This window comes from Oncorhynchus mykiss, chromosome 16 (genome assembly GCF_013265735.2).
Source record: "Oncorhynchus mykiss isolate Arlee chromosome 16, USDA_OmykA_1.1, whole genome shotgun sequence".
Lineage (NCBI taxonomy): Eukaryota > Metazoa > Chordata > Actinopteri > Salmoniformes > Salmonidae > Oncorhynchus > Oncorhynchus mykiss.
In genome coordinates this window covers 42,884,105-42,910,678 of record NC_048580.1, presented here as the reverse complement: position 1 = coordinate 42,910,678, position 26,574 = coordinate 42,884,105, and the positions used below count along the sequence as shown (strand labels likewise).

The 26,574-nt window shown below is 42.3% G+C and overlaps 1 protein-coding gene across 2 annotated transcripts in view; it reads right to left on the bottom strand.

The window, feature by feature from the left end:
* Positions 1–1,571: 1,571 nt before the first annotated feature.
* The window catches only part of LOC110492060 (teashirt homolog 2), a 45,657-nt gene continuing 20,654 nt past the window's right edge, over positions 1,572–26,574 (bottom strand). The window contains exons 1-2 of one of the 2 annotated variants that reach the window (XM_021566042.2): positions 10,861–11,381; positions 1,572–5,347 (exon numbers count right to left, since the gene is read on the bottom strand). In XM_021566042.2, coding sequence (XP_021421717.1) covers positions 2,283–5,321 — 3,039 coding nt within the window. In that variant the 5' untranslated portion in view covers positions 5,322–5,347; positions 10,861–11,381 and the 3' untranslated portion in view covers positions 1,572–2,282. Of the gene's footprint in view, positions 5,348–10,860; positions 11,382–26,574 lie in introns of those variants that run through there. The other variant, XM_021566041.2, reaches the window with a different exon arrangement.

The following is a 26,574-nucleotide window of genomic DNA, read 5'->3' as shown; positions in this document are numbered from 1 at the left end:
GAATTACACATACTAATATTTTGCTAAAATGTATTTAATGTACTTTTCCTTCATTCAAGTTTCATGGATGAGAGGGAACGTGATGACACATAATACAATCTAACATCGATAGAACACCACAACTTCTGGATGTACAGTACTGTGTATACCACTGTCTCTGCTAACTGTGTATAGAGCCCCACAGTGGAGGTGTCATAATACCCATAAAACCTTGTGATCAACCAGGGAAATGGTTCCAATCGTTTTTCCACCATTCATTTTTCACATAGGGGATTTTACCCTGGCGTGACTTTTTGATAACATAGCCATGTAAATCTCTCTAGGATAAGGTGACTTTTATCAATATATAATTGCCTGTAAGGTGTAAGGAAGTGTATAATTAGGGTGTCCCATATTAGATCAACTGTATTAAAATGAAAACATCTCAAATGAAAAAAAAAACATGGATTGTTTGGCAACTCCACTGACTTGCTTACTTGATATGAGTCCACTTTTTTTTGGTGCGATGAAATGGCATTTTAACCTTGTGGAATATTTGTTTAGCTCATGGTCACATATACTTATATTTTACTTATAGGCTACATCTTCTCCGTACAGTAGCAATACAAAGCCAATGTGACACTGACTTATTAAACCAAATTCAGGTAAGAAACAATCCTGCTGATTGCATTGATGACAGCATTTTATTTTTGCTAAGCCTATGCCTAATGTGGATCCCTTGCTGATAGAGCCAAACATTTTCATATGCTTTGAATGATAATATTGTTTCCCCACATGCAGAATTGCAGTGAATTTCTATAGACGTTTCAAAAGGGATAAAACAACTCAAGCTAAATTGTGTAATTCTGAATGATTACAGCTGCAGCAGTACAGAGGCATATCTCCTTTTTAATAAGCCAATTCAATCTCACATTTCATTTCCATTAATAAACACAAAAGATCTGACTATTGCAATCAGTGTTTCACTATGTTCCACCCATACCTTAGCCTCAATTTAAAATAAGTTGCTCCTCTACAACATAATGGCTCGACAGACGAATCAGGGGATCCATTGGTGGGGCGAGGCATTAAATAATTTATAGCTTTAATCTGTTCACTGAGGTGTGTGGTCTATGAGAGTAATTATACATGCAAGGAGAAATTATATCTGAATATATTTAACTGCATTAGGAGTCATCTGATGAACAATTGAGATTGCCTGCTCATTTCCAACAATAGAGGGCAAGTTGGTGTCACAGTATTCAAATCACCATAGCGCCCATGTGCTCTTTCTCCATTTGACATCAAATGTCAGTCGCCTGTTATAAAACCTATTTGATGGGTGGTGAAGGGTAGTGGTAATTGATGGACTTGATTGCTTGAAAAAAAAATGGATTCATTGTGTAAAATGTCTATGAATTTAGCAGGCAATTATTTGTATAGCTGTGAAATAAGAGAGCAAAAATAAATGTTTAATTGCTATGAGGAACACAGTCACTCCCAACCACACATTGGTCTATGCATATATTGTTAATCTATTTCAGGAGACATACAGGAGACTCGTGCAAACTTAAAATGAACACAGGCTGGTAGCAAATGTTAAGTCTTTATTTCAATTGGTAAAAAAAAAAGGTGCAGGTATCATTTGTCTCACTGTCATCCTTTTAACATGAAACACTAATCATTTTTTTGTCTTCATTTTTTTGGGGGGGGGGGTGTCTTTTACATGTGAGACATCCTTGTTTCCAACCTGTCTAAATGTGTTGGGTTCATGTACAGAATCTGAGCCTAAACTGGTGATTTAACATTTATTAAAGTGCTTTTCTGTTCTATCATTGCAACACAAAACATTTTTACATAGCAATATACTGTACAGTTCAGTAAATGTGTTAACATGTGTCTGGCTACCTGTTTAAAAAACGGCATATTTATGCAGGTATCATTGGAGTTAAAAATGACAATTTACCCATTACTTTGTCTTTGAAATAATACAACTGAAATGTGACATATCATACAAATAAATAGTAGTCATAGCCATAGCTATTGCATGCAAACATCAGCAATTATGTTTCAAGCATTAATACATTTCATTACTGGTGATGCATTTGAGCAGGGTGCAAAGGTATAAGTTGGTGTATTCACTAACATTTTAGGGTTTAGTCTAGCCAGTGTGTCCATGTCATCTTCAATTAAATGTTTTCAATCATTATGCATACTACACAATGCTACTGGAAATATGGTTGAAATATCTGACCCGTGTTTTAAAAATCAATAACAAAACATTTAGCAAAAATGAACAACTCCTACTCTTTGTCCATTTCCACATATTGTGAATGGTTCTCAGGGGATTTGCTGTGAGTTTTACTCAAGTGAAGTTTAACCGCATGGTTACTAGCAAATGTCCTACAGCACAGCTTACATTTGAACTTAGCGTCAACGTCCTCCTCAGTGACTAGCGTCTCTGTTGCCCGGAAACTGAGAGCCTTAGACAGTTCTGGCTTCTCTACCTTCGTCTGATGTTCGATAGGCAGTTTGCACATATCTTTGATTTGGAACCCTAGGTGTGATTCCAGGTGGGAGATGAAGGCTGGTGGTGTCCTGAACTGGGAAGCACAGTCATTGCAGTAGAAGATCGGATGACCAGTGTCCATGCTCTTCAGAAACTTGGTTCCCCCTGTTTTCCTAAGTTGGTATTTCACATTGGCCAACCAATGGCTGATGGTTGTCATGGACAGTCCAGTAAACTTGGAGATGTGCATTCGTTCCTGAGGACCAAGATCTGAGAGTAAGTACTTGCCCTCAGAAGTCAGAAAGAGGCTGGAGGCGAACTGGGCTTGGAGGATGAGAAGATGCCGGGGGTTCCAGTTCGACTGCCTTCCCTTACGCTTGTGAACCGAGTATACCTCAGCCGACACATCCTCAAAGCATCTCACGTCTGTTTCCAGTTTCATGGTGGGTATCCTCGATGGCATGGATGATTTTGGTGTGGTGGCTTTAGGAAGAACCTTGACCATGTCAGCAATGTCAGACAGAGCGTGTGTCTGTGGCATTGGGGCAGATGGCCGTAGATGTGAGGAACTTGGCTTGTTAGGTTTATATTTTGTCAGGTCTATTGGCTGATCATTGCCAGTAAACAGAAAGGCATTGTTAACTCTGTTCCTAGCAGGGGTGGCATGCACCACTGCTGGTTTCTCCATACTCCGGTTGAGTTCAGCGAATATAGATTGAGAGCAAGCAGAGAGTTGACTGTTTTCAGATCTTGAATTGGTGGGCTTATTTGCTTTACCCAAATGATTGTTCAGAACTGACTGCAGTGCACTTAGAGGGTTTATGCCAAGTATTTCTGGGGTGTCATTGACAAGCTCTGAAGTAGCGCTTCGTCCATTGCTGGCAGGAGGGCTTGGTGTCTTGCCTCTGTCTAAGAACTCTGGGCTCAACTTCCCTTTGATCGCATCACTCCCTTCATTCAGACAGTCTGCTTCGAGCTTTGAAGAGGTAGAGAAATTGTCCTGACAATCGCTGTCATCATTCTCCGCCAGATCAAACTTAATATTCTGACTTTCTTTACCATCGCTAATGCCAACCTTTTCTTTTTTGATGTCCGCATTTTGATGCTGTTGCTGTCCCTTCTGAGTTTCAACTCCCCCAGCGCCCTGAAGAAACTTCCCCTTTGGGGCGATCGATCTGAGCTTGTGGTTGAATGTCTGCTTTAGCTGAATAGGGGCAGACGCTGAGAGGGGATTGCTGCTCTTGATGATCCCAGAGAGTTGATAGGCAGCGTGGATACTGGGGTAGGCACTCCAACTGGGGGTCCCAGTCTGAGCCTTGTTGATTGCAGAGGCCACTGTGTTGGCTAAAGACTTGAGGATATCCCCTCCTCCACCTGATGATCCCTGCTGCTCCAGATCCTCCTCGCGGAGATATGGATATTTAAATGCCCCTTCCCCTGCCTTTTGATCCTTACTCTCTGCCTTGTCATCCTTCACTTGACTTTCTTCAATTTTGTCCAATGTGCCGTCCCTCTGGTTATCTTTCTCACTGTCCCCCAGGGAAGCAGTTATTGGAGACACTTTATCGCCTTCAGTTTCATTAGCAAGAGGCTCAGCTAATACCTGCATCTTCTCTATAGCCAAGGGATCCAGCGCTAACTGTTTCCCCTTCTTAGAGGCGGAGTTTGTAACTTTTATGAAATGTCCAGTGACCATCATATGAGTGGTGAGCTGTTGCAGGGTATCATGTGAGCTCCCACACTCCATGCATTTCAGAATCTGAGACTTGCATGTCTCAAACTGCCACGTGTAGCTAGCCCCATTCTGATAACCATAACGATTACTGTTAGCATTTGAAATAGCCGCGGACCGTTGGGCCTCGCTGTAACCAGCTAACCCTGTGGTAGAGTCAGGAGAACAAGGTCTATTGGCTTCGTAGGCCCGTTTCTTTGCTGGTGGCAGTAATTTGGGTGAGAGTACTGGGATTGGTTCTTTCAAAGGCACTTTTTGGTAATGCTTTGTTTTTATCATATGGACACTCAAGTCCTGGAGGGATTCAAAAGAATGGCCACAGAACATACATTTCAGAACTTTCTGTGCATCGTCTTTCCCTTCCATGTCTTGCAAATTTCTTTTTCTTGATTTGGAGGACGTGGAGGCATTGCTCGGTTTTCCGTGGTTGTTGTCCTGGTAATGTCCGCTCTTGTTCATGTGCACTGTTAAATCCACAATAGAGTCGTAGGCAGCACTGCAGTCCTTACACTTGAACCGACTTGCTCCTGTGAACACCGTCCCACCTGCTTTGCTGCTCTGTCTGTAGAGGTGGACCGAGCTGAAGAGGTTGGGTTTGGACACAGGCCTTGGGGATTGGGTTTGCTGGAAGGTTTTGGAGAGTGCATCCTGGTGCCAGTCAAATTCATTCTTGGTGCTCCCATTGGTGCTGTCACAGTTGGCTTTGCTGGGTGTTTTGCCAATTTTCAAGTCCATCCCAATCCCTGTCCAGTAGGAATCTGAGAGAAAGTTAGCATACGCAGCCCTCATTCTCTCCAGACTGCTGTGCATGTCATCCTTGTGTTTCGAACCGCTGCTCTCCTCGACTTTCTGACTTTCAGGTGGTGAGGCCATTTTGAAGTCTGAGAGCGAGAGTCTATCGCTGGCGTCGCTAAGGCGTGACTCCAACTCGGCCTCTTGATTGGAAAGGACACTGACGGGGGAATTCTGGTAGCTGTAGCTGTTACTGCTTTTGTTGTCCATCTCTTTGTCCTCTGAGGCCTTGGGACTTGTCTTCTCAGAACTCTCCTCTTCAGTTGGAGTGTCATTCTCTCTGTCATCCTCAGGGATGGTCTCTTGCATGATGCCATCTTCATCAGGCTCATATACTAACAGAAAGGGAGAGAGAAGAGATTCAATTCAGTGACCATTTCTTATTACTCTGTACAAGTCTGCTAATAATAGTAAGAAATCACCATTGGGAGAAGAAAATGATTTGCCTTGCAATCATTACAGGGCATTTGAAAGAGTTCCAATGTAAAACATGCAAGATATTTTTGAAAAACTGGAAAATCCACACAATGCTGCACAATGCAGGCCAGAGCTACTTGAGAGGATCAACGATATGGACGGACATAATGCCTGTACTAACACACTGCTGGTGGTCAAACAGCTCCTTGTGATTCACGGCGGGCCATTGACTTAGTGCTGTGTCAAAGGTTTCCCTGCCTCATGTTGAGATGTTTACAACAATCGTTTGACCAATGACTGACAAAATGCAATTGATTTCTCCTGGGGTTTTACTAAGTGTTTTTGCAAATGGCCTATTCCAAAGTGATGAGTGTCTCCAAACTGCAATGAAAAAGTGTAAGCTTTCTCTCTTGGATAATATTTTGCCATGCGTGGACCTACCAGATTGCGTTGCAGCAAATTACACAGACATAGATATTCTAATTTCTAAAGTGTTCTATTAATAAATTAAAAAGCCCGAGCCTTGCAAGATGAGAGGGGTTTACTTCAATTTCATATATTTTGGGGGGGCTGAAATATATAATTTCTCCATTTAAGTGGTCACAGAGTGTCTGTAACAAAAGTATTTTATCTGTGTTGACAGACAAATGTAAACGCTTTATGCTATATAAAACCTAAATATGGCTAATTATTAACAAATTATATTGTTAATCACAGCAAAGAAACAGTACTATGTTTGAAAATAGATGTACTTAATATAACTAGATCATTATCTAAAATACAGAGAGATTACTGGCAACCTGTCACGTCGTTATATTGCCCTTGACAGTCTCGTAAACAGCAATTATCTATTTCATTATTCACCTGTTCGTTCACACTCATAGGGCACAAATGTTATTACATCAATTAACTGATAATTAAACAACAGTATTTTTTAAATCAGTAACCATCATCTAATTTGTATTACTTGCGATACAGCATATTAGGCTATTTTGATGAGGTTGGTGGATACGTTAGTCAAAAGGTAATATCAGCAAAACTATAATCAATACAATACAATCAAAATATTCTCTGTTGATTAAGTTGCCAATCCACAATATGGATACACAAAACACATCAACAGCAGTCACAACACTTTCGAAGAGACATCTTACAGTATATGCAGTTTGTCAGCTTTGTCATATATACTGAACAAAAATATAAACGCAACATGTAAAGTGTTGGTCCCATGTTTCATGAGGTGAAATAAAAGATCCCAGATATGTTCCATACGCACATTTTTTTGTTGTTTATATCTGTTACCTGTTAGTGAGCATTTCTCCTTTGCCAACATAATCTACCCACCTGTCAGATGTGGCATATCAATAAGCTGAATAAACATCATGATCATTACACAGGTGCACCTTGTGCTGGGAACAATAAAAGGCCACTCTAAAATGTGCAGTTTTGTCACACAACACAATGCCACAGATGTCTCAAGTTATCAGGGAACGTGCAATTGGCATGCTGACTGCAGGAATGTCCACCAGAGCTGTTTCCAGATACTTGAATGTTAATTTCTCTACCATAAACTGCCTCCAACATAATTTTTGAGAATGTATCAGTACCTCCAACCAGCCTCACAACCACAGACCATGTGTAACCAGTCCAGCCCAGGACATCCACATCCAGCGTCCTCATCTGAGACCACCCGGACAGCTGATGAAACTGAGGAGTATTTCTGTCTGTAATAAAGCTCTTTTGTGGGGGAAACTTAATTCTAATTGGCTGGCCTGGCTCCCCAGTGGGCGGGCCTTGCTCCCAAGTGGGTTAAAGGCCCGTCCATGGCTGAGCCCCTGCCCATCAATCAATAGATTAGGGCTGTTGCATGTTGAACTGTTGCATGTTGCGTTTATATTTTTGTTCAGTATATAATCCGTTATGTCCTCTTCGAATTCATGTTTGAAAATGTGCATTTTGGGAGAAGTTATGGCAGATGTGCTTTTAGTTAAATATAAATAGGACACAATGGCCTTGTCCAGGCACTTATGCATTTCATGTGGGTAATATTTTTATTTTGAGTTAGGGGCACTCTATGGAGTGGAATGTTGAATGTAAGTAGCACTCAGTACACTGGGTCGGCCCATAGAATGTAGAATGTCATCCTCCTTCGCATTCTGAAAATAAGCCTTTTCTATCAATATTTCACAAGTGCCGCAGGAGAAACCCTGGAGGTGAACTCCTTGCCAGCTAATGGATGAAGATGGAGATGGGACTCAGCCTTTCAAAACAAACATGCAGAATGGGGCCTTTGTGAACAAGGAGCCATGCAGCACACCAGAGGTTCCCCAATGCGCTGTGACCCTGATCTACCGCAGGAGAGATTTCTGGATTGGCCAACCGAGATCGTTGATGGTCTCAAAAACACCCTTCCAGGGTGAAGAGGGAATGAGTTTTGCCAGAGTACAGAGACATGTTTTATTGATAGTTTTATATATAGTTCTCAGTGAAAAAACGAGAATAATATCGGCTCTGACAAGCTTCTAGTTGATGTCTTCTGTTTTGAGTCTTGAGAGAGACTATGGACAGAAGTCAATGTAAAGGCATAGCTTTTCTTGCCAAGTTCAAATGATTGTAGAACCTTTCATTTCTGTCTTCCATAACTGAACATTGACTGATAAAATGTGCATTGTCAAGTCAAGTTTCAAGAGGTTGTCAAGCATGGTCCTATGGAAAATCAAGGGAGTAAAGATGCCCTACCGTATAACTGAGTTTCCCAAGACAAACGTGCATGCTCACGATTCTGTAAAATGATCCATCCATATGTAACATTTACATTTGAATGATTATTTGAGGCTGTAATACAGTATACTGGTGAAATATTGCAGATATAGCCTAAACTGATTTTCTTCTTCGTGGGATACTTTATGGAAATAGCAAGCTCTTATAACTAATTAACGGTTTAGGAATTAGCATGAATAAATATTTAACTAAGAGACACTCCGCAATCATACAGCAATGGAGCATGCGGACACACATCCAATAAATGGTTATTTCATGGCAATTAGATGATACGATTTACCACGTTCAAGTAGCTTCATCTACCCTGCCATAGAGCACTATGAAATCCAGCAATGCTATACAAACAAAAAAGTGAATCAAGATAATGTCATTTTATTTTTGATTGGTGTTGACTGAACGCACACATTATGATACAGATTATCACCTGCAGTTTATTAAAATAATAATTACACACACAAAAAAAATGTTTCCCCAATAAATGGTTTGACTGACAAGACTGATTGCCATATAACATTAGCATAATCACTCATTATGCTATGGATATATTTCCAGATGACATTGACACAATTAACAGCAATTCCTGCCATTTTGCCCCTTAGATCAGAAGTTCTATACATCCAAAGGCACCAATTAAACTTCGGCAGGGGTCACTCCACCCACACGTCTACTTCCACACTATCCACCACTCCAGTTTGCCAACCCTTGGTTGATGCCAAGGAGCATGACTCTTCAATGCAAGATCAAATGCAAGGGCAGAGACATTGTGCAAGCTAGGGCCAGTCTACAAGACCTCATCTCTGACATGAAGAGAATACATGTGCAGCAATAGACCCTTGGAATATCCTACACGAGCAATAGATTGTCAACATAATTCCTGTAGTTATAGAATTCTAACTGTCAAAATACGAGACATAATACTACAAGTACATTTTATGATAATTTGTATGACTTTTATTCATTATTCCTAAACTTCAAACTAAGCCTACTGACCAAATGTTGTGACTTTAGTATGTTAAGGGCAGCATTCAGTTCAACTAGGCTTACAAAATAAGAGGGCTGGCACGCCAGGAATTAGATTTGGCATGTCATAAACCCCTGTAAAGCCTCCAATCTGTGTCCCTACAAATGTATATGTTCAGACAGGAGTATGCAGAGGTGAAAAAACCTAGGGTGTCCAGCATAAATCAGCTACTTGAAGTGATAATAACACGAATCCGTTTGAACAAACTCCTGGCACAGCAAGGCCTGAATATCCAGGAGTGGCAGCCGGTTTGGGAGTCAAGTGCAATTTTACTCAATGTTGAGAGCACAGCTAACTGAATGGGCAGTGGTAGTAGTTGTATAAGAAATCATGTTCTCATACTTACAGGAATTATTTGTTTTCTGTTAAAGCTATACTGAATGGACAACAATACGAAACACTTTAAAATGTACCACTAGAACTTTACGTTTTTCCTTCAATCTACTCTCAACACAGAACAATCAGAGTGCAGAAATTTGTCAGTACGTTTCCCCAGTAACAGTATTCAATGTCCACTATTAGCCTGCTATTAACTTTTGTAATGGCAAAGATATCAACATTTATCCCATGGAAGGTCAACATTTCCCTTATTAAAGTGACAAGGCAATGTGAGTGAGCAGCCTGAGGGGTTTAGCTAATGGACAGCTTGCTTGTAATACCCTGCGATACTCTGAATATCCCAGGAAATACTATCTCACAGAACATTGGGTAATTCATATCTGCAAGTGCCAGGTCTGCATGTCTGTGCCACTTTCCCCAACTGCTCTCCGGTTGTCTCAAGCTACAGTTTTCCCTGCTCGCAAATCAATATCTCTTTTTAGTTCTCATTGATTGCCTGGCGGTGGGACTGACCTAAGCAGGACTGTTATGACATTTCTAGATTTCCCCCTGTCCTTGGAACAATCAATTACACGCACATTGCAATCAAAACCTCTTTGCAAAATGAACCTGCTCCGTGACATTTTCATCTCCCGGATTTATGCCACGCTAGAAAAGAAGGAAAAAAAACACAGCAGACCCGTCCGTCTACGGTGTCCCACATAAGAATGTAGCTTCTACACGTTAACAAAGCAGGTCAGGCAAGCGAAGCAATCAACAGACATCTCCCAGCATGCTAGAGTCCAATCTTCACCCCATCCTCTGGAAGACTGTTGTCGATATACTCGTAAATGAGCCTTCTAATTCGCTGTCACCATAGATTTTTGCTATATGATTAAAGTAAGTAAGGTATGATGTAGGTTGCTTTTCAGAATCCTATAGAGCTGGAGAGCTCAGACGTTTGGAGGGAGACACTACTCAAAACGAGGCTGTGGGGGGCCAAACACACTGTACTTTAATGTTGATCAAAGATCTGCTAAAACTATACTTTTGTTGTTAACGTCATACTGTCTGCAAGATGGCTACGCACCTCCCAGGGTTTCCGTTAGGAAAATGTGGCGCCGGACATTTACCGCAAGACTTTAATTTACCGGACATTTGAGAAATATACTAGACCCATATCTATCGGGTGCGTAACCTGATTAGGGCGTCCACCCACTATGCTCAGAATGACAGAAATCACATTAAGAATATGGTAATTCATATTAACAGAACATGCAAGATGATGCAACGGTGTGAGTTCTTTCTTACCGAATTCTGATGCTCACTTCGAAGGTGTTAGAATGACTGTCCACATTTGCTTTTCCTCAGCCAACAAGACACGTAACGAACAGCAAAATCAGCCTACTATCCCCCATAGTAGAAAAGTTGACCTATTCTATTGGTCAGCTTGTCAAGAAAGAAATAGCCTGTTCCAAACAGACTTTGGGACAGTTGTGGGACGATAGATCCCACATTCATACAACTAGCAGGCCTAGGCAACATAAAGAGTCTGATGCAACAAATCAGAACATTTAGCATAACATGTTGAAAAACTATTAGTTATTCACATTACAAGCGAAGCAACGTGCACAAAGCAGTAGGCTACACGCGAATATTCGTTCAATTACTGGGAAACCCGTTGACAGAAGCGCATCGCACATGCAAGCGGTTTCTATAATATATTTTTTGAGAGAGGAGAGATCTAATATGCAACAACTAGCATTGGTTGCTAATATGACTAGGATTGTGACTTTGGCTACTGGACAATGAAAGAAAGTTGATATAAAATAATTTCCTCCATGGATATGATTTTGGCTAGGCTACTTTGAAGCAAGGTCAGACATGCCTCATAATATGTAGTGAAACATTCCGGTTTCAAACAATTAAAATGTGTTTTCAAAATGCACACTGCACCCAGCTCATTGCAAAGCGGTGTGTAACGTACTAAATAAGCTTGCCTTCTACTGCCTATGCATTTGATGTTTACAATGCTGTAGCAGCAGCTCTCGTGCTGTCCGGCTAACGGAAACCCCGACACTGACAAGGTTTGTCATCATTATGTACAGTATTAACTTCTGCTGGATGCACAAGGCAATCATAAAACTATCTGAGCCCAACATGCCAGAGATGTAATATTTGACAGAGATGTCAGTCAGGTAAAGCCAGGTGTTACGGTACGCTGTTTTTATCAAGATCAGTCTGAGAGCAGGATACATGGCCGACATTGCATTAATTCATTCTTAACTGATCACATACCGTAACATTGTTGCAAAGCAGTGAACTCTGTAAATACACTCCTTCCTTGTTTCACGTCAAGGTAGAAGACAAATACTCCCCCAAGTGAAGGATACTGTCTATAAAGTAAGGAAATAATCATTGAACTTACAGTAAGTCTCTTATTAATTATTACTAGAAGGTAATACGAAATATAAAAAATAAAATAAACATTTATCTTTATTATTTGATTGTGAATTCAGTAGGCCTACATAACTTTTATGACCTTTCTCACCACCTAGCCTAATGTGTTAAAACGTTTCCTCATGACCCCTGCTGGTTTATATAGCGAGATACAATACGTCAACCCCACAGTCATAGATACACCCAGAACAACACTGTTATGTTACCAACAACCATAAGATGCAGTCAAACAGTGGTTTAAATGCTGTAAAAAGAGTTTAAAAACCTATCTACCTTTCCACAAAGTGGTTATGTTAAGATCTCTCGGAGGGTACTGCCGCAGTGCAAAACCATACGACTCAGAGATTAGTGTTAATTTTTGTATGCATGAAAGGGATGTTACTTAAAGTGCATTACCTACTTCACTAAACAGGGGCTATTCATGCAGATAAATGCCTTGCTTTCATACACCCGCACATTAAATATTTAATAGTCTAATATACTCAAATAGAGAACCTTACCATTTCAAACCAGACAACATGGACAATGTGAAGAAAGGCAGATTGTGAATTTTGCTTAAGGCAGCAGGATGTACTGGGAAGGACTCATACCCAGATTAATATGATAGGATCACAGATATGACACCATATCCTACCATCTGGCTGTTCATTTGGGCAAAAATGATCACAATAATTATGGCAATTAATCAAATAATGTTTTTTTTTCACAAACCAACATTCTGTTCATTAATGAGGGTAAAAACTACTTGAAAACGTGACTCTACAACCTTGATAGCAGCCTCTTTGCAATATCTATAACACATCACAACCCTAACATGCTGCTCGCGTCGCGTTCGCGAGCGTTTCAAAATAAATGCATGTTATTCAATCCTTATTCAATCATTGCACCCACACCGCTCGTGTGCGTCAACGAGCGTCTGCGTGTCCAGGTGCTAAAATAGAACTTGGTTCTATTTGTGATGCTTGACGTGCTGCAAGTCCCGCCTCTCCCATCTCCTCTTTGGTTTTTAGGACCATATACCCACGTGAGTGATTGAAAGATGAACTGAGGTCCACACTCCATTGCAGTTGGTGGTGGTAATGCACCTTAAAGTTCATTGCCAACTGCAATATAAAGTCCAAAAAAGAAGAATGAGGAAAGATTACTAGAAACAAACTCGGTTTACCCCTTTATCTGTGGATTAATTGTCGGAGTAGAGGCCCTTGTGCATTTCAGGTAAAATAACAACCCAACGTTTATATCTCAGGAAATATTAGCTTGCATGAGCAAGCTAGCTAGCTAAATTGCCATAAATGTTTCATGCTTTTTCGACCTGTCCCCAAAATAATCTAAATGGTTCAGAGTTCGCTTTGATATTTTAACCTGCGTGTACTGATCACGTCTGGTGTTGGCGGACAAAATCAACATGCATGCTATGGCGCACGCAGACGCACGTGAGCGTTCTGGTCAGCATGTAAGATGGCTGTGTTACAACGCTGTAAGAGAAAAATAGTAGCAAAAACAGCATGCTTAATTGGAGATTTTATCTTTTAGATTTTGGGATTTTCATGTTACAAAATACAAATGCTGGTATTTGCTAGTGTGTCCCTGTCTCTCCATCGATATTAATCACAATTCTTACTTAGTCACATCAAGCTGTGGCTGCCATCCTACAGTAGCTCCAGGAGTCCCGTCCCTCCCTCCATGATGTCACTGAGCGACGCTGCTCTTTTTGATGCCTGGCTGCTAGAAGCTTCTGCTCCAAGACGCATCACTCGGCCCGCTGCCTAATTGGAAGTGAGCGGCGGGAGAGCATTCCAATCTGCACTCCAGCACCTAAGTCATCATTTTGAGCGTGCCACGGTGCTACCGCCAGCCGCCATGCCGCCTGCCTGCCACCGCCACACAGGCAGTACTATTGCTTCATGTTGCATCTCACCAGAAGAGTGGGGCCACCCTTTCAGGGCTGTCAGGAGAGGTTTTACACCCCTTCACCAAAAAACATGGATGGAACCACGTGAATATTGCCTCACTGGCAGTGGCACTGCTGTCCAAGTTCAAGGATTTTAGTTTCTGGCAAAAGCTAAATATCCTTTCTTAGAAAAAAGAAAACTACATTTAATTATGAACAGCAAAAATTGTCAACATAAACACGTCCCTTTTTCAGGACTCTGTCTTTCAAAGATGATTCCAAATAACTTCACAGATCTTTAATGTAAAGGGTTTCAACACTGTTTCCCATGCTTGTTCAATGAACCATAAACAATTAATGAACATGCACCTGTGGAACGGTCATTAAGACACTAACAGCTTAGACGGTAGGCAATTAAGGTCACAGTTATGAAAACTTAGGACACTAAAGAGGCCTTTCCACGGACTCTGAAAAACACCAAAAGAAAGATGCCCAGGGTCGCTGCTCATCTTCGTGAACGTGCCTTAGGCATGCTGCAAGGAGGCTTGAGGACTGCAGATGTGGCCAGGGCAATAAATTGCAATGTCCGTACTGTGAGACGCCTAAGTCAGCGCTACAGGGAGATAGGATGGACAGCTGATTGTCCTCGCAGCGGCAGACCACGTGTAACAACACTTGCACAGGATTGGTACATACAAACATCACACCTGCGGGACAGGTACAGGATGGCAACAACAACTGCCCGAGTTACACCAGGAACGCACAATCCCTCCATCAGTGCTCAGACTGTCCGCAATAGGCTGAGAGAGGCTGGATTGAGGGCTTGTAGGCCTGTTGTAAGGCAGGTCCTCACCAGACATCACCGGCAACAACGTCGCCTATGGGCACAAACCCACCGTCTCTGAACCAGACAGGACTGGCAAAAAGTGCTCTTTGCTGACGAGTCACAGTTTTGTCTCACCAGGGATGATGGTCGGATTCGCGATTATCGTCGATGGAATGAGCGTTACACCGAGGCCTGTACTCTGGAGCGGGATCGATTTGGAGGTGGAGGGTCCGTCATGGTCTGGGGCGGTGTGTAACAGCATCATCGGACTGAGCTTGTTGTCATTGCAGGCAATCTCAACTCTGTTCGTTACATGGAATACATCCTCTTCCCTCATGTGGTACCCTTCCTGCAGGCTCATCCTGTCATGACCCTCCAGCATGACAATGCCACCAGCGATACTGCTCGTTCTGTGCGTTATTTCCTGCAAGACAGGAATGTCAGTGTTCTGCCATGGCCAGCGAAGAGCCCGGATCTCAATCTCATTGGGCATGTCTGGGACCTGTTGGATCGGAGGGTGAGGGCTATGGCCATTCCCCCCAGAAATTTCCGGGAACTTGCAGGTGCCTTGGTGGAAGAGTGGGGTATCATCTCACAGCAAGAACTGGCAAATCTGGTGCAGTCCATGAGGAGGAGATGCACTGCAGTACCTAATGCAGCTGGTGGCCACACAAGATACTGACTGTTACTTTTGATTTTGACCCCCCTTTGTTCAGGGACACATTATTCCCTTTCTGTTAGTCACATGTCTGTGGAACTTGTGTTCATACAAATATTTACACGTTAAGTTTGCTGAAAATAAACGCAGTTGACAGTGAGACGACTTTTCTTTTTTTGCTGAGTTTAATTAATAAACTGCATTTAAATTGACTTTTTAAAAAAAACTACATTTGTATTTGAGTAAGGGAGAGAGCTGCTGCCCAGTCCAGCCCAGTGCTGCAGCTTTCTACTTTCTCTGTCACTTGGTTTTTGAAGAGCTTGTGACATGGCTCTCCAGGAGCGACATGATGAGGTCTGATGGTTCCTTTCTGCAGAATAGCAGTTTACCCCTCATTCACCCTTATCAGAGAGAGAACCCATCATCTTAATGTACGCCACTCATCCAACCCTCGCATATTGGAGCTGACCAGTCAAGCAAACAGGGAGGAACTAATAAAAGACCATCTTGCTTCGGTTCAAATTTCCCTGATTGAATGTCAGTCAGGAATGTTTGCGTGGCTTGGCAGGCAGGCAAGCAGGGTAGGGGAAAGTGGGCCATCGTTTAAAGGACCACTGCCTCGTACAGATTAGGCCTTTGTTCAAAGCTTTTATGAGCCACTGGCTGATAGGAGTATGTGACAATCTATTCTACACTTGTCTGATTGGACTGGGAGTTTATGATGCCCAGCAGTTCTACCACATACAAACTCATTAAAAGATCCACAATAATTTAACCAGGTCATTTGATTGCATATGTCTTTTATATATGTGGATATATTTTGGTTTTAATCTTTTTGGAATATGTTCCAAAATGAAATCAATTAAATTATATTTTGGTCCATTTCTATATGATGTGTGTTTTCTCAATAACATATATCATATCAGAGAGTATTCAACATGTGATAATACAATATGAAATAAAAAGGCCGGTGGTGGTCCATCTCACTCCAGACATAGAGTGCATTCGGAAAGTATTCAGACCCCTTGCCTTTTTCCACATTTTGTTACATTACAGCCTTATTCAAAAATGTTTCAAATTGGGATTTTTCCTCATCAATCTACACACAATACCCCATGTTAACAAAGAAAATAATTTTTTAAATGTTTGAAATATTACCCTTTACTCAGTACTTTGTTGAAGCACCTTTGGCAGCGATGACAGCCTCAAGTCTTCTTGGGTATGACGCTACAAGCTTGGCACACCTGTATTTGGGGAGTCTCTCCCATTCTTCTCTGCAGATCCTCTCAAGCTCAGTCAGGTTGGAATCAAGTTTCTCCAGAGAGGTTTGATCGGGTTCAAGTCTGGGCTCTGGCTGGGCCACTCAAGGACATTCAGAGGCTTGTCCCAAAGCCACTCCTGTGTTATCTTGGCTGTGTGCTTAGGGTTGTTGTCCTGCTGGAAGAAGAACCTTCACCCCAGTCTGAGGACCTGAGCGCTCTGGAGCAGGTTTTCATCAAGTATCTCTCGCTACTTTGCTCCGTTCATCTTTCCCTGGATCCTGACTAGTCTCCCAGTCCCTACTGATGAAAAACATCCCCACAGCATGATGCTGCCACCACCATGCTTCACCGTAAGGATGGTGCCAGGTTTCATCCAGACGTGACACTTGGCATTCATGCCAAATAGTCCTTTAGGTGCCTTTTGGCATATTCCAAGCGGGCTGTAATGTGCCTTTTACTGAGGAGTGGCTTCAGTCTGGCCATTCGACCATAAAGTCCTGATTGGTGGAATGCTACAAAGATGGTTGTCCTTCTGGAAGGTTCTCCCATCTCCACAGAGGAACTCTGGACCTCTGTCAGAGTGACCATCGGGTTTTTTGGTCCACCTCCTTGACCAAGGCCCTTCTCTCCCGAATGCTCAGTTTGGCCGCGTGGCCAACTTTTTCCATTTAAGAATGATGGAGGCCACTGTGTTCTTGGGGACCTTCAGTGCCACAGACATTTTTTGGTACCCTTACCCAGATCTGTGCCTTGACACAATCCTGTCTCAGAGATCTACGGACAATTCCTTCGACCTGATGGCTTGGTTTTTGCTCTGACATGCACTGTCAACTGTGGGACCTTTATATAGACAGGTGTGTGCCTTTTCATGACCACAGGTGGACTCCAATCAAGTTGTAGAAACATCTCAAGGATGATCAATGGGAACAGGATGCACCTGAGCTCAATTTCGAGTCTCGTAGCAAAGGGTCTGAATACTTATGTAAATCAGAAATTTCTGTTGTTATGTTTAAAACATTTTCAAAAATATATAAAAGCCTGTTTTCGCTTTGTCATTATGTGGTATTGTGTGTAGATTGATGAGGAATTTTTATTTTATTTAATCCATTTTAGAATAAGGCTGTAACGTAACTAAATGTGGAAAAAGTGAGGGGATTTGAATACTTTCCGAATGGACTGTAGGACACCCGCTGTTACATTTCCTCTTCCCCCCTGAGATAAGTGAATGTATACAGTCACAGTTACAGCATCGTGAACTTTACATGAGCCAAAAAACTGGCCATCAACAACAGCAGACCTCAGTCAAGGTCAAGCCTAGCCTGATGAATCTGATACTGCAGCTGCCTGGACAAGAATGCGTATTCTATTAAAACAATCTGCATTTCACTAACTCTCCCTCCCTCCTCTGACTCTCTATGGATCCTTCATTATATTCTGGATGGGATCCAGCCTAGGCATTCCCTTATACAAGCAGTTTTCAGAAAAGGGAGACTTTTTTTTTTATATTCCAAATTCATTAATAGTGGATTGATTTTAATGAAGGGAAAAAGTGGCAATGAGGCTACACAGTAAATTTGCAACAGAAGCGGGGTACTGTCAGATGGTTTCTTGTGGGACCAAAGGCTGTTTCATGGCAAGCGTAAAGAGGAGAAGCAGACCCGCCAAACCTGCAGCAGCTCTGGGGGACAAGACGAGCTAAAAAGTAAGAAAGGCAGAAATGCTTCAAAAACACTCTGCCTCCATCCCATTCATTTTAAAGGCAAATTTGTTGTCAAATGTCCTCTTGCAAAATGATTAGGGCCTGCTGTTTTTCTGAAAAGCGTAAACTTTGGGATTTGCCTGGCGCTGCATTGTCACTTTGACAGCCCGTTCTGAGAACAATGGCTGCCCAAATAGTGAAATGTGTTGGCACCCAATCACTGAAAGTTTCCTCTCAATACAGGCTGGCTTCTTTCTGCTGTTTGTGGATATTCGGTAGCATTGATATCTAGATGTTGATTAGAATGAAAAAAGAAACACGCCAGTGAATTGAAGCTCCCTGAGGAGGCACATCAGCTATTGTTGAGAGATTGACAGTCACTCCATTGAGTCAATGTTTCAGTTCATAAAAACCTATTTCTATAGGAGCTGCTTAAAGAGTACATTGTTGGAGTGTACGCCTCGGTTTGTAAATCAGTAACATTTAAAGTAAAGCAATATCATTTAGTGGTAGGGGCCTACCACTAATACTGTTTTCACTACAAAAAGAACTGTACATACCATAACCTTGTAACCCTGGCTACATTACTTTAGGATGATATTATTTTAGGTTGTTTGATTTTCTAGAGTTCAGTAATATTTGTATGTAACCGAGTGAAAAAAATAAAATCTTATAATTTAGATGTGAGCAGTGGAACTAACGGCCAAATTCATTTGGAACATCTGAGTAGGCTACGTTTATTATTACATGGATATACAGGTGTTCCAATAATATCTCCATTGCAAAGTTAGTAAACCTACAACAACACAAATGTTGTCTTTGCGCTATATCCTCATTTACCCTGAGCTTCTCAGCAGTGACATTTCTGTGGTGTTCAACCGTAATGGAGGAGGAGGAGGAGGAGGAGGAGCTGCCTGCCTGACGAGTGCAGGGCCTTTTCTATTCATTGGTTCATTTATTGAAAAGAAGGTAGGCGGATGGACGAGGCAGTGGAACGGAACCGATACCCCGTGTGGCTGTAGCTTTTGAACTGAGGGAGGGAAAGGAGGGAGGGAGGGAAAGGAGGGAGGGAGGAAAAGGAGGAGAAAAAAAAGCTTGAGAGGAAGGCGGAGACCAGAGCAACAGAGGAACGTTAATGGAAATGAGTGACAGGCTTTCAGGATGATTTACAACGGGTGGCGCGCCGGCAGAGCCGGAACTTGATGGATGATCCTGAAAGACGGAGACGAACCATAAATCATGTCTTTGAATCATTGACAGAGATAAAGGAGAAGGAGGAGAAGCGATGGCATTGACGTTCATTCTTCCAATAATGTACATTGACGAGTTACACTACGGAGCCTTAATTAAAAAGTGAACACGGCGGGTCCTCTCTCTCCCCCTCTGCTTCCCCTCCCTCGTTCTACTCCTCTATCCTCCCTCTCTCTCTCTCTTTCTCTCTCTCTCCCTCTCTCTGTGGCGATATCAATGGTAATTAAAGATGTAGTACCATCCCTGTCCCCTCTCCCTGCTCTTGTCCCGTATAGCCGCATCCTCCGGCTTCCCAAAGCACAGCGGACAGATTAGATAAGTGCACTGCTTAAAGATAATGTCACTCCTCAACAATATCAAGGAGGTCCTACTCCATTTGATTTTACGTGTGCAAACAGACCCGGCAACACACACTGAGAAAAACATACAGCGGGCCTACACACCTACACAGTGATAATAGCGTGGAGGTACACACTAACCGTTTGTTTGTCACATGCGCCGAATACAACAAGGTGTAGACCTTATTGTGAAATGCCTATTTTACAAGCCCTCAAAAAACGGCATTGTTGGTTGAGTAAGAAAACTGTTGCAATTTTTTAAAATAAATAACACAATAGAATAACAATAACGAGGTCATCTGGGGGGTACCGGTACCGAGTCAATGTGCGGGGGTACAGGTTAGTCGAGGTGATTGAGGTAATATGTACATGTAGGTAGGGGTAAAGTGACTATGCATAGACAATAAACAGCGAGTAGCAGCAGCGTTATAAAGGATGTGAATGCAAATAGTTTGGATAGCCAATCGATTAACTGTTTAGCGGTCTTATGGCTTGAGGGTAGAATATATTAAGGAGCCTTTTAAGACGTAGACTTGGCACTCCGGTACCGCTTGCCGTGCGGTAGCAGAGAGAACAGTCTATGACTTGGGTGGCTGAATTTTTAGGGCCTTCCTCTGACACCGCCTGGTATAGAGGTCCCGGATGGCATGACATATTTGGGGGGAAAAAGCTGATTCAATAGAGTAATAAACATCAGTTCAGTCTTTGACCACAGGGATTGGCTCTATGGAAGAAAACAAAGCTAGAAGAACCCTGGAGTAGCAGTGAGGCTGAATGAGTGCCATTCTACATCAGCTGAGCTCTGTTAAAGTGTACACAATGGAGCACCGAGGTGAAAGTAATCCTAAACATCTGCCGCATGTGTCCTACAAGCGCACACTGTTTGTTCAAGTTCTAGGAAAGGTATTAGCAAGCGGAGGAAAGCGAGGGACATCAATTCATGCACTAGTTTCAGGGATTCAGATTGCAGGCGAGATCTGCTGTGCGTTGTGTCACTGCTCAGGCAAACAAAATGGAGATGACTGCTCCGGTAATGCTAACACTTTGATTTTTGGAAGATTAACAGCAAGGGGATTCTCTTATGGATGCTTTAACACACTGCGACATCAGGTAGTGCCCCGGGGGCGCATTACCGTGTGGGTTGTTGCGTGTGCGCGGCCTACATGGTGAGTATGTAGCAGGCCTGGTGGACTGTCCTAAGTGTCCTATATTCGATGTCTGTAGGAGACTGGGGAGAGTTGGGATGTATACTGGGTGTGGGGATTTTCACCGATGTTGCCGAAGGACAGACAAAGCACTCTCACTCCAGCTGGGGGAAAATCTATTTTGGCAGGCTAAAATGGAAATGAAGACACAATGGCTATCAAGAGTTGAAAAGCTGTGACAGTAGAACTCATATTGGTGACTACTTGTGAATATAGTATACACAAGCTCACATGCACATTGACACAAACAGCTTTTCAAACGCAGTAGTAATCATTTTCAGGTGGGATTTTGACATTGTATATCAATCATGTTTGATCCAACAACGGAATCAAGACAGTTTGATGGACAACAGAAGTAATTGCTTGTCAATTCATCTGTTTCAGTTTTCCTTTCTCTGTTTTCTTATTGCAGTCCCGGCTCATACTCTTTTTTCTTCTTCTTCAAATTCAAGCCACTGAGGGAGAGCTCCGAAGTCAAACAAATAGCATATCTCCTACAAATAAAAAAGACTAATCCACCGTATGTCATAACACTGGTGGTGGGCGTGTTCTGTACAGAGAAAACAAGCCCATCAAAGAAGTGCTGTCCAGTTGAAGGAAAGAAAGAGCTTAACGAACCTCTGCGAGTGTTGGAGCAGTCATTACTTGACTCTGTGACTCTGGCCCCTGTGATCTTAAATGGTCTTAAAAGATGATCCATACAGTAATGAAGCCAGTTCTCCTGTTGGCTCCCAGCCCAAAGTGGAACATAATCAAAGTGAAGTCACATGGGGATAATACTGTAGCCCTGACTACTAAAACACAGTGTTTCTTCCTTGTCGTATTTATCTTACAATTTACCAAAATGTCTGTTTTCGATAAAGCATCCTGAATACTTGTATTCGATGTATCCTGAATAATATTGTTTTGTATTCAAAGAGGCAAAATCATATTCAACGAGCCCTACCCACCAGCAGGCTGAACTGAAGTCTACTGCGTCGGTGCAAATGCAGCATGTAATGGCTAAGGCTAAGGCCCACCCTGTCCCTCTTCCTGACTCCTCTGCTCAGCTCAGACCACCCTGCTCGCTGCATGGCTGTGGCTGTGGCTGCACGTGACAGGATGATGCTGCTCAGTCCTTGGACCCATCGTATTGTTTTTCCTGGACCGTGGTGAAAGCAAATAGCAGCTTAAGGGCCCCGGCACTCACAGTAAAAACCAAAAACCTGTGGAGTCATTCATCAAAGCGTCAGACAACCTACCCCACCTACAGTACCTCCCACCCCCCAAGACATGGCTATCTCCCCCCACTCTGGGTTTTAACTAGGACTCCAAATAATTCCAGAAATGACAAATGATACTTATAGCTCTTGCCTGTGCTGAATCAATAAGCATGCAGAACAACTATCCATCTTGAGAGGTATTGACAGCAGCGGCTTGACCAACATTGGTGGCTTTATTCAGGAGTAGGATGCGGAGGGAGAAAGACAGTACACACAGTAGATTAATAATATTATACAGTTCCAAATCCAGCCTTTATAAACAAACCTCTTTTAAAAATGGCAGCCGCCTCGAGATAGAAGTGTAAAACAGTAAAACCTCACAATGCAACGTGAAGGAGAACAGGCCATGTCCTCTATCCTCCCACTAAACAAGGACGACTATCCATCCATTTGTGGAAATAATGTGACCCGCTGAACTGGGACAGGGGTTATTTTGACAGGAGCACCTGCACGTGTTTACATGGCAGTTTGTAGCTGGGCTATGAGCTGATGGGCACTGATAGGGCCCCTCTTCTCTCCTCTCTGGGGGTGTCAGGCCTGTATCAGAGCAGCAGCTGACAGATAGCACTTCAGCCCAGCTTTAGCTGCAGCTCCCCTTGAGGGGCTGTGATTGATGACTAGCACTGCCACCTAGATCCATTTTCTGCTCCAATCTGACTCTTCTACCCCAGGTAGCGTAGCTGGTGGATACCCTACAAAATCTGTTATTTTTAATTCCCTTTTCTCTTCTTCCGAAATTCAAGGGTTGTTTTAGTGAAAGAGCTTACAAACACAGTCACCGGAAAACATCTAGGTTAAACAAATTATTTAAACTCAAAGCTTGCTGGTGAATCTTGATCTTAAACAGCATTTAGAACGCCAGGATGTTCAGAACAACAATACCATTAGTACTGAAAATGTTTGGACCCCAGACCCCTGCAGGTCTAAAGGCATTTAAGAACACTTAGCTTAGCCATCTGGTAGACAATTACACAGGAACAAACACTCCGCCTCAGCAAATAAGGCTTGGGTCATCAATCACAGAGGATAGCCAGAAGTTCAGCTGCTATTCCTCGAATGATTTAATAACCCCATGAACTGAAGTCCTCTTTTCTACTCTCTACAAGGTTTCACTCAACTGACGAGCGCCACAAAAAATAAACCATCGCGTCCAATTGGTGGGGGTTCGATTCTGAAAGAAAGCTGTATTTTAGAGTTTAATTTTCAAATTGGGATATCAGCTATCCGCAACAAATGTGAATAGCTATACTTTAAAAACAAAACCATTTGTTTTAAGACACAGCAACGATAATGAGTATGCCAGTGAAATACAGCATTATCATTATCTTAATGTGCAACAGGCAACAAAGATAAAATGGAACTTAAATTGTAGCACAGGGTTATAAGTCAAGGAATTTCAAGCATTCATTGTTTTTCGTTTCAAGCAGTTTACTTAATTAACATTTGGCCCATGCTTTTTAATTGCAATCATGGTTCCCTAAGGGATTCATAAGGGGGCTGTGCAGTAATTGCGAACGTTTATATGAGTTGGTGACACATTCTCAACCCTCCATGGTGAATTTTCAGAGTAGAAAACAGATAGACCAGCAGGTTGATTAGTCATGCCTGTCTACGGAACATCAATACACTAGACAACAGGAAGAAGATGCTCTGTGGCTCCATTCCTTCCACTGTAGTAGTGCTATGTTAATACTGTTAGGATACTTACAGTTCATACACAGTATGTTACTGTAACACTGTAGGGAAGTTGGATAATGGTTTGATGCTGTGAAGGCAGTGGCTAAAGGCTGAACAAACCCTGTAAACCACCTATACATGTTTTATGCAAGGAGGGTGTTTCTGAGCCAATGAGAATCATTCATTGGGTTGTTTCTGGGTTGTGGCCCAGGCCTGCATGGAGACAGTAGAAAAAAGTAGGCCAGCACCACACTACAGTCTCTAGTCTAGATCTCCTCTGGTACACGTGTCACCTGCTCGCCTGCCTGCCCATGTGGCCCAGTTGAGACGTGACTTGAGCAGGTCTGGCAAGAACCAAATGTTTTCGTTTACCTCAGGGGCGGCTACACTCTCCTTCAGCAGGAAGTGGCAGCCTTACATGTCAAGATACCGGCCCCAGACTCTACTGCTACCTGAAAAGGTTGTGCACTCTGAGTTGGGTTTAGAAGACTCCCCGACACACCTCTGCACTCAGTGCGAGTGAAGGTTGTGAAGGGAGCGACGATGTCTGTCCACAGTGGCTAGTAACCTGGTCTGATGTTTGTGTGTCTGATAAACAGTGTGAAGTAAACCCAGGAAGTTAATGGCACAATTGGACCTTAGATACAGGTAAATTATGCCTTTTCATTGAACTTAGATTCTAATACTGTATGTAACAACATAATGAAAACTGAACATATTTTCAATCAAGTGCACATTCACAGTATGATCAGGTTTGCTTATGTGTTCACCAGATTTGACGGATCTCTATTCAGCCGGGCAGCAGGGGATGGAGGTACTTTATAACCTAAGCTCAACACATTTATTTCTAGCTGAGGACTTGGTGACAGCACATTTAACATTGTGATCTCCATATGAGAGACAGTTAACACTGTTGACAGTTGAAAGGCTCTGAGCATGCAATTTCCTATAGGCCTACAGTATGTTCGCGTCATTTGTCATTGGATGGCGACAGAGTATCACTTCCTGATAAAACCTTTAGTTGGACCAATAAACTTAGATTTGATTTTGGGGGAAATAAGATGAACAAAGATTGCCTTCCACATTCCAGTAAACCCACAAAAACCAATAAAGTGGTGGTTAAGGGGGTTTTCTTGATGGGGTGGACACAAGAGGAGGGTTGGGGGTTGGGAGGCTGGGTCTGTCTATAGAAACCTGATTCATGATGTACTTAGTTCAGTGTGTGTGTTCACAGGTTTCAGGGATTTACAGTCAATTAGAACAGCAGGGGTAAAAAGGGGAAGGGAAGGAGGTATTTCTCTGGGAATAAGTTACGGCTTGACACATTTATTTCTGCTACTGCAGCTGAAGACTTGGTGACAGCGCATCAGAAAAGATTTTGTGTGATCCCCCATATTCAAAACGTGAGAAACGGTAAATGCTGGAGACAGCTGGAAAAATATTCCAAAAGAGATCAAAATGCCTGCAGCTCCTCATCTTACAGTTGGTAGTGTGTTTTGATTGTTTCGAGTATGTTAATGATTATTCAATGTTTGCCATGTGTCAATTAAACAAAAACCTACCACAGAAACCACTGGATATCAAAACAGTTTACAGATATCAGTTCAAATAAAATAAAACATTTCATAATAATACCGGTAGCTCTATTTGATAACTAATCAGAATTCAACACACCTGGGCGTTTTCACACCCGACAAGGTACTGCTATTAGCCCCTTCAAATGTTATGTAATTATAAGCAGATGTTAGAAAATGATTATGATACCAAGATCATGCTAGATTGCCAACCCAACAAGTACTGCAATGTTCAGTTGTGGATCTACCAGCAGGCTGAAAAATCCTACTGCTAACGACATGTCACAAGCCTTCTGTCTCCATTGAGATATGAAAACTCTTAAATCTTCTTTCTGGAGACATTGAGTGATTGAGCCAACCAGTGCAACAGGGCACAAAGTAACATCTAGGAGAGGTACTACTCATATCCCCCTTTGAAAAACTCCAGCGTTTAATGATCCCCCACTAAGGAGAATCCACACACCTCCGAAAGAATTCAAAATCTCTTTTCCCACAGCCTCGTTCAGCCTTTATGATAAATGACACCCGTCATTCCGCCGTTGCCAAACAGCACAGAGGGGAATTGTACTGATATATGATTCACAAGAACAGGAAATAAACTCTCCCTTTCTCTATTGCTGCGTCTCTTGCCAAGTAGGATGGACCTGGACAGTGTCAGTGCTCAGGCTGAAAGCTCAGCTGAAGAACTGAGGCACTGACTAAACCTAAAAAGGAATAGACAACAGTATCAGAACCTGAACTCTACCCTTTCTCAAAGGCTTGAGCTGTTACTAACTGATGACGAAAGCTGGGTCATTGTTTAAAAAAAGAAAATCCCTAACAAAAGAATGTATGAGAACAAGCTGAGGAAAAGACAGAGAAAAAAAGAATCAAGCTGGCTTGAGCAACCTAAAGTACGTCATTATAAAATAAATGTTAAAAA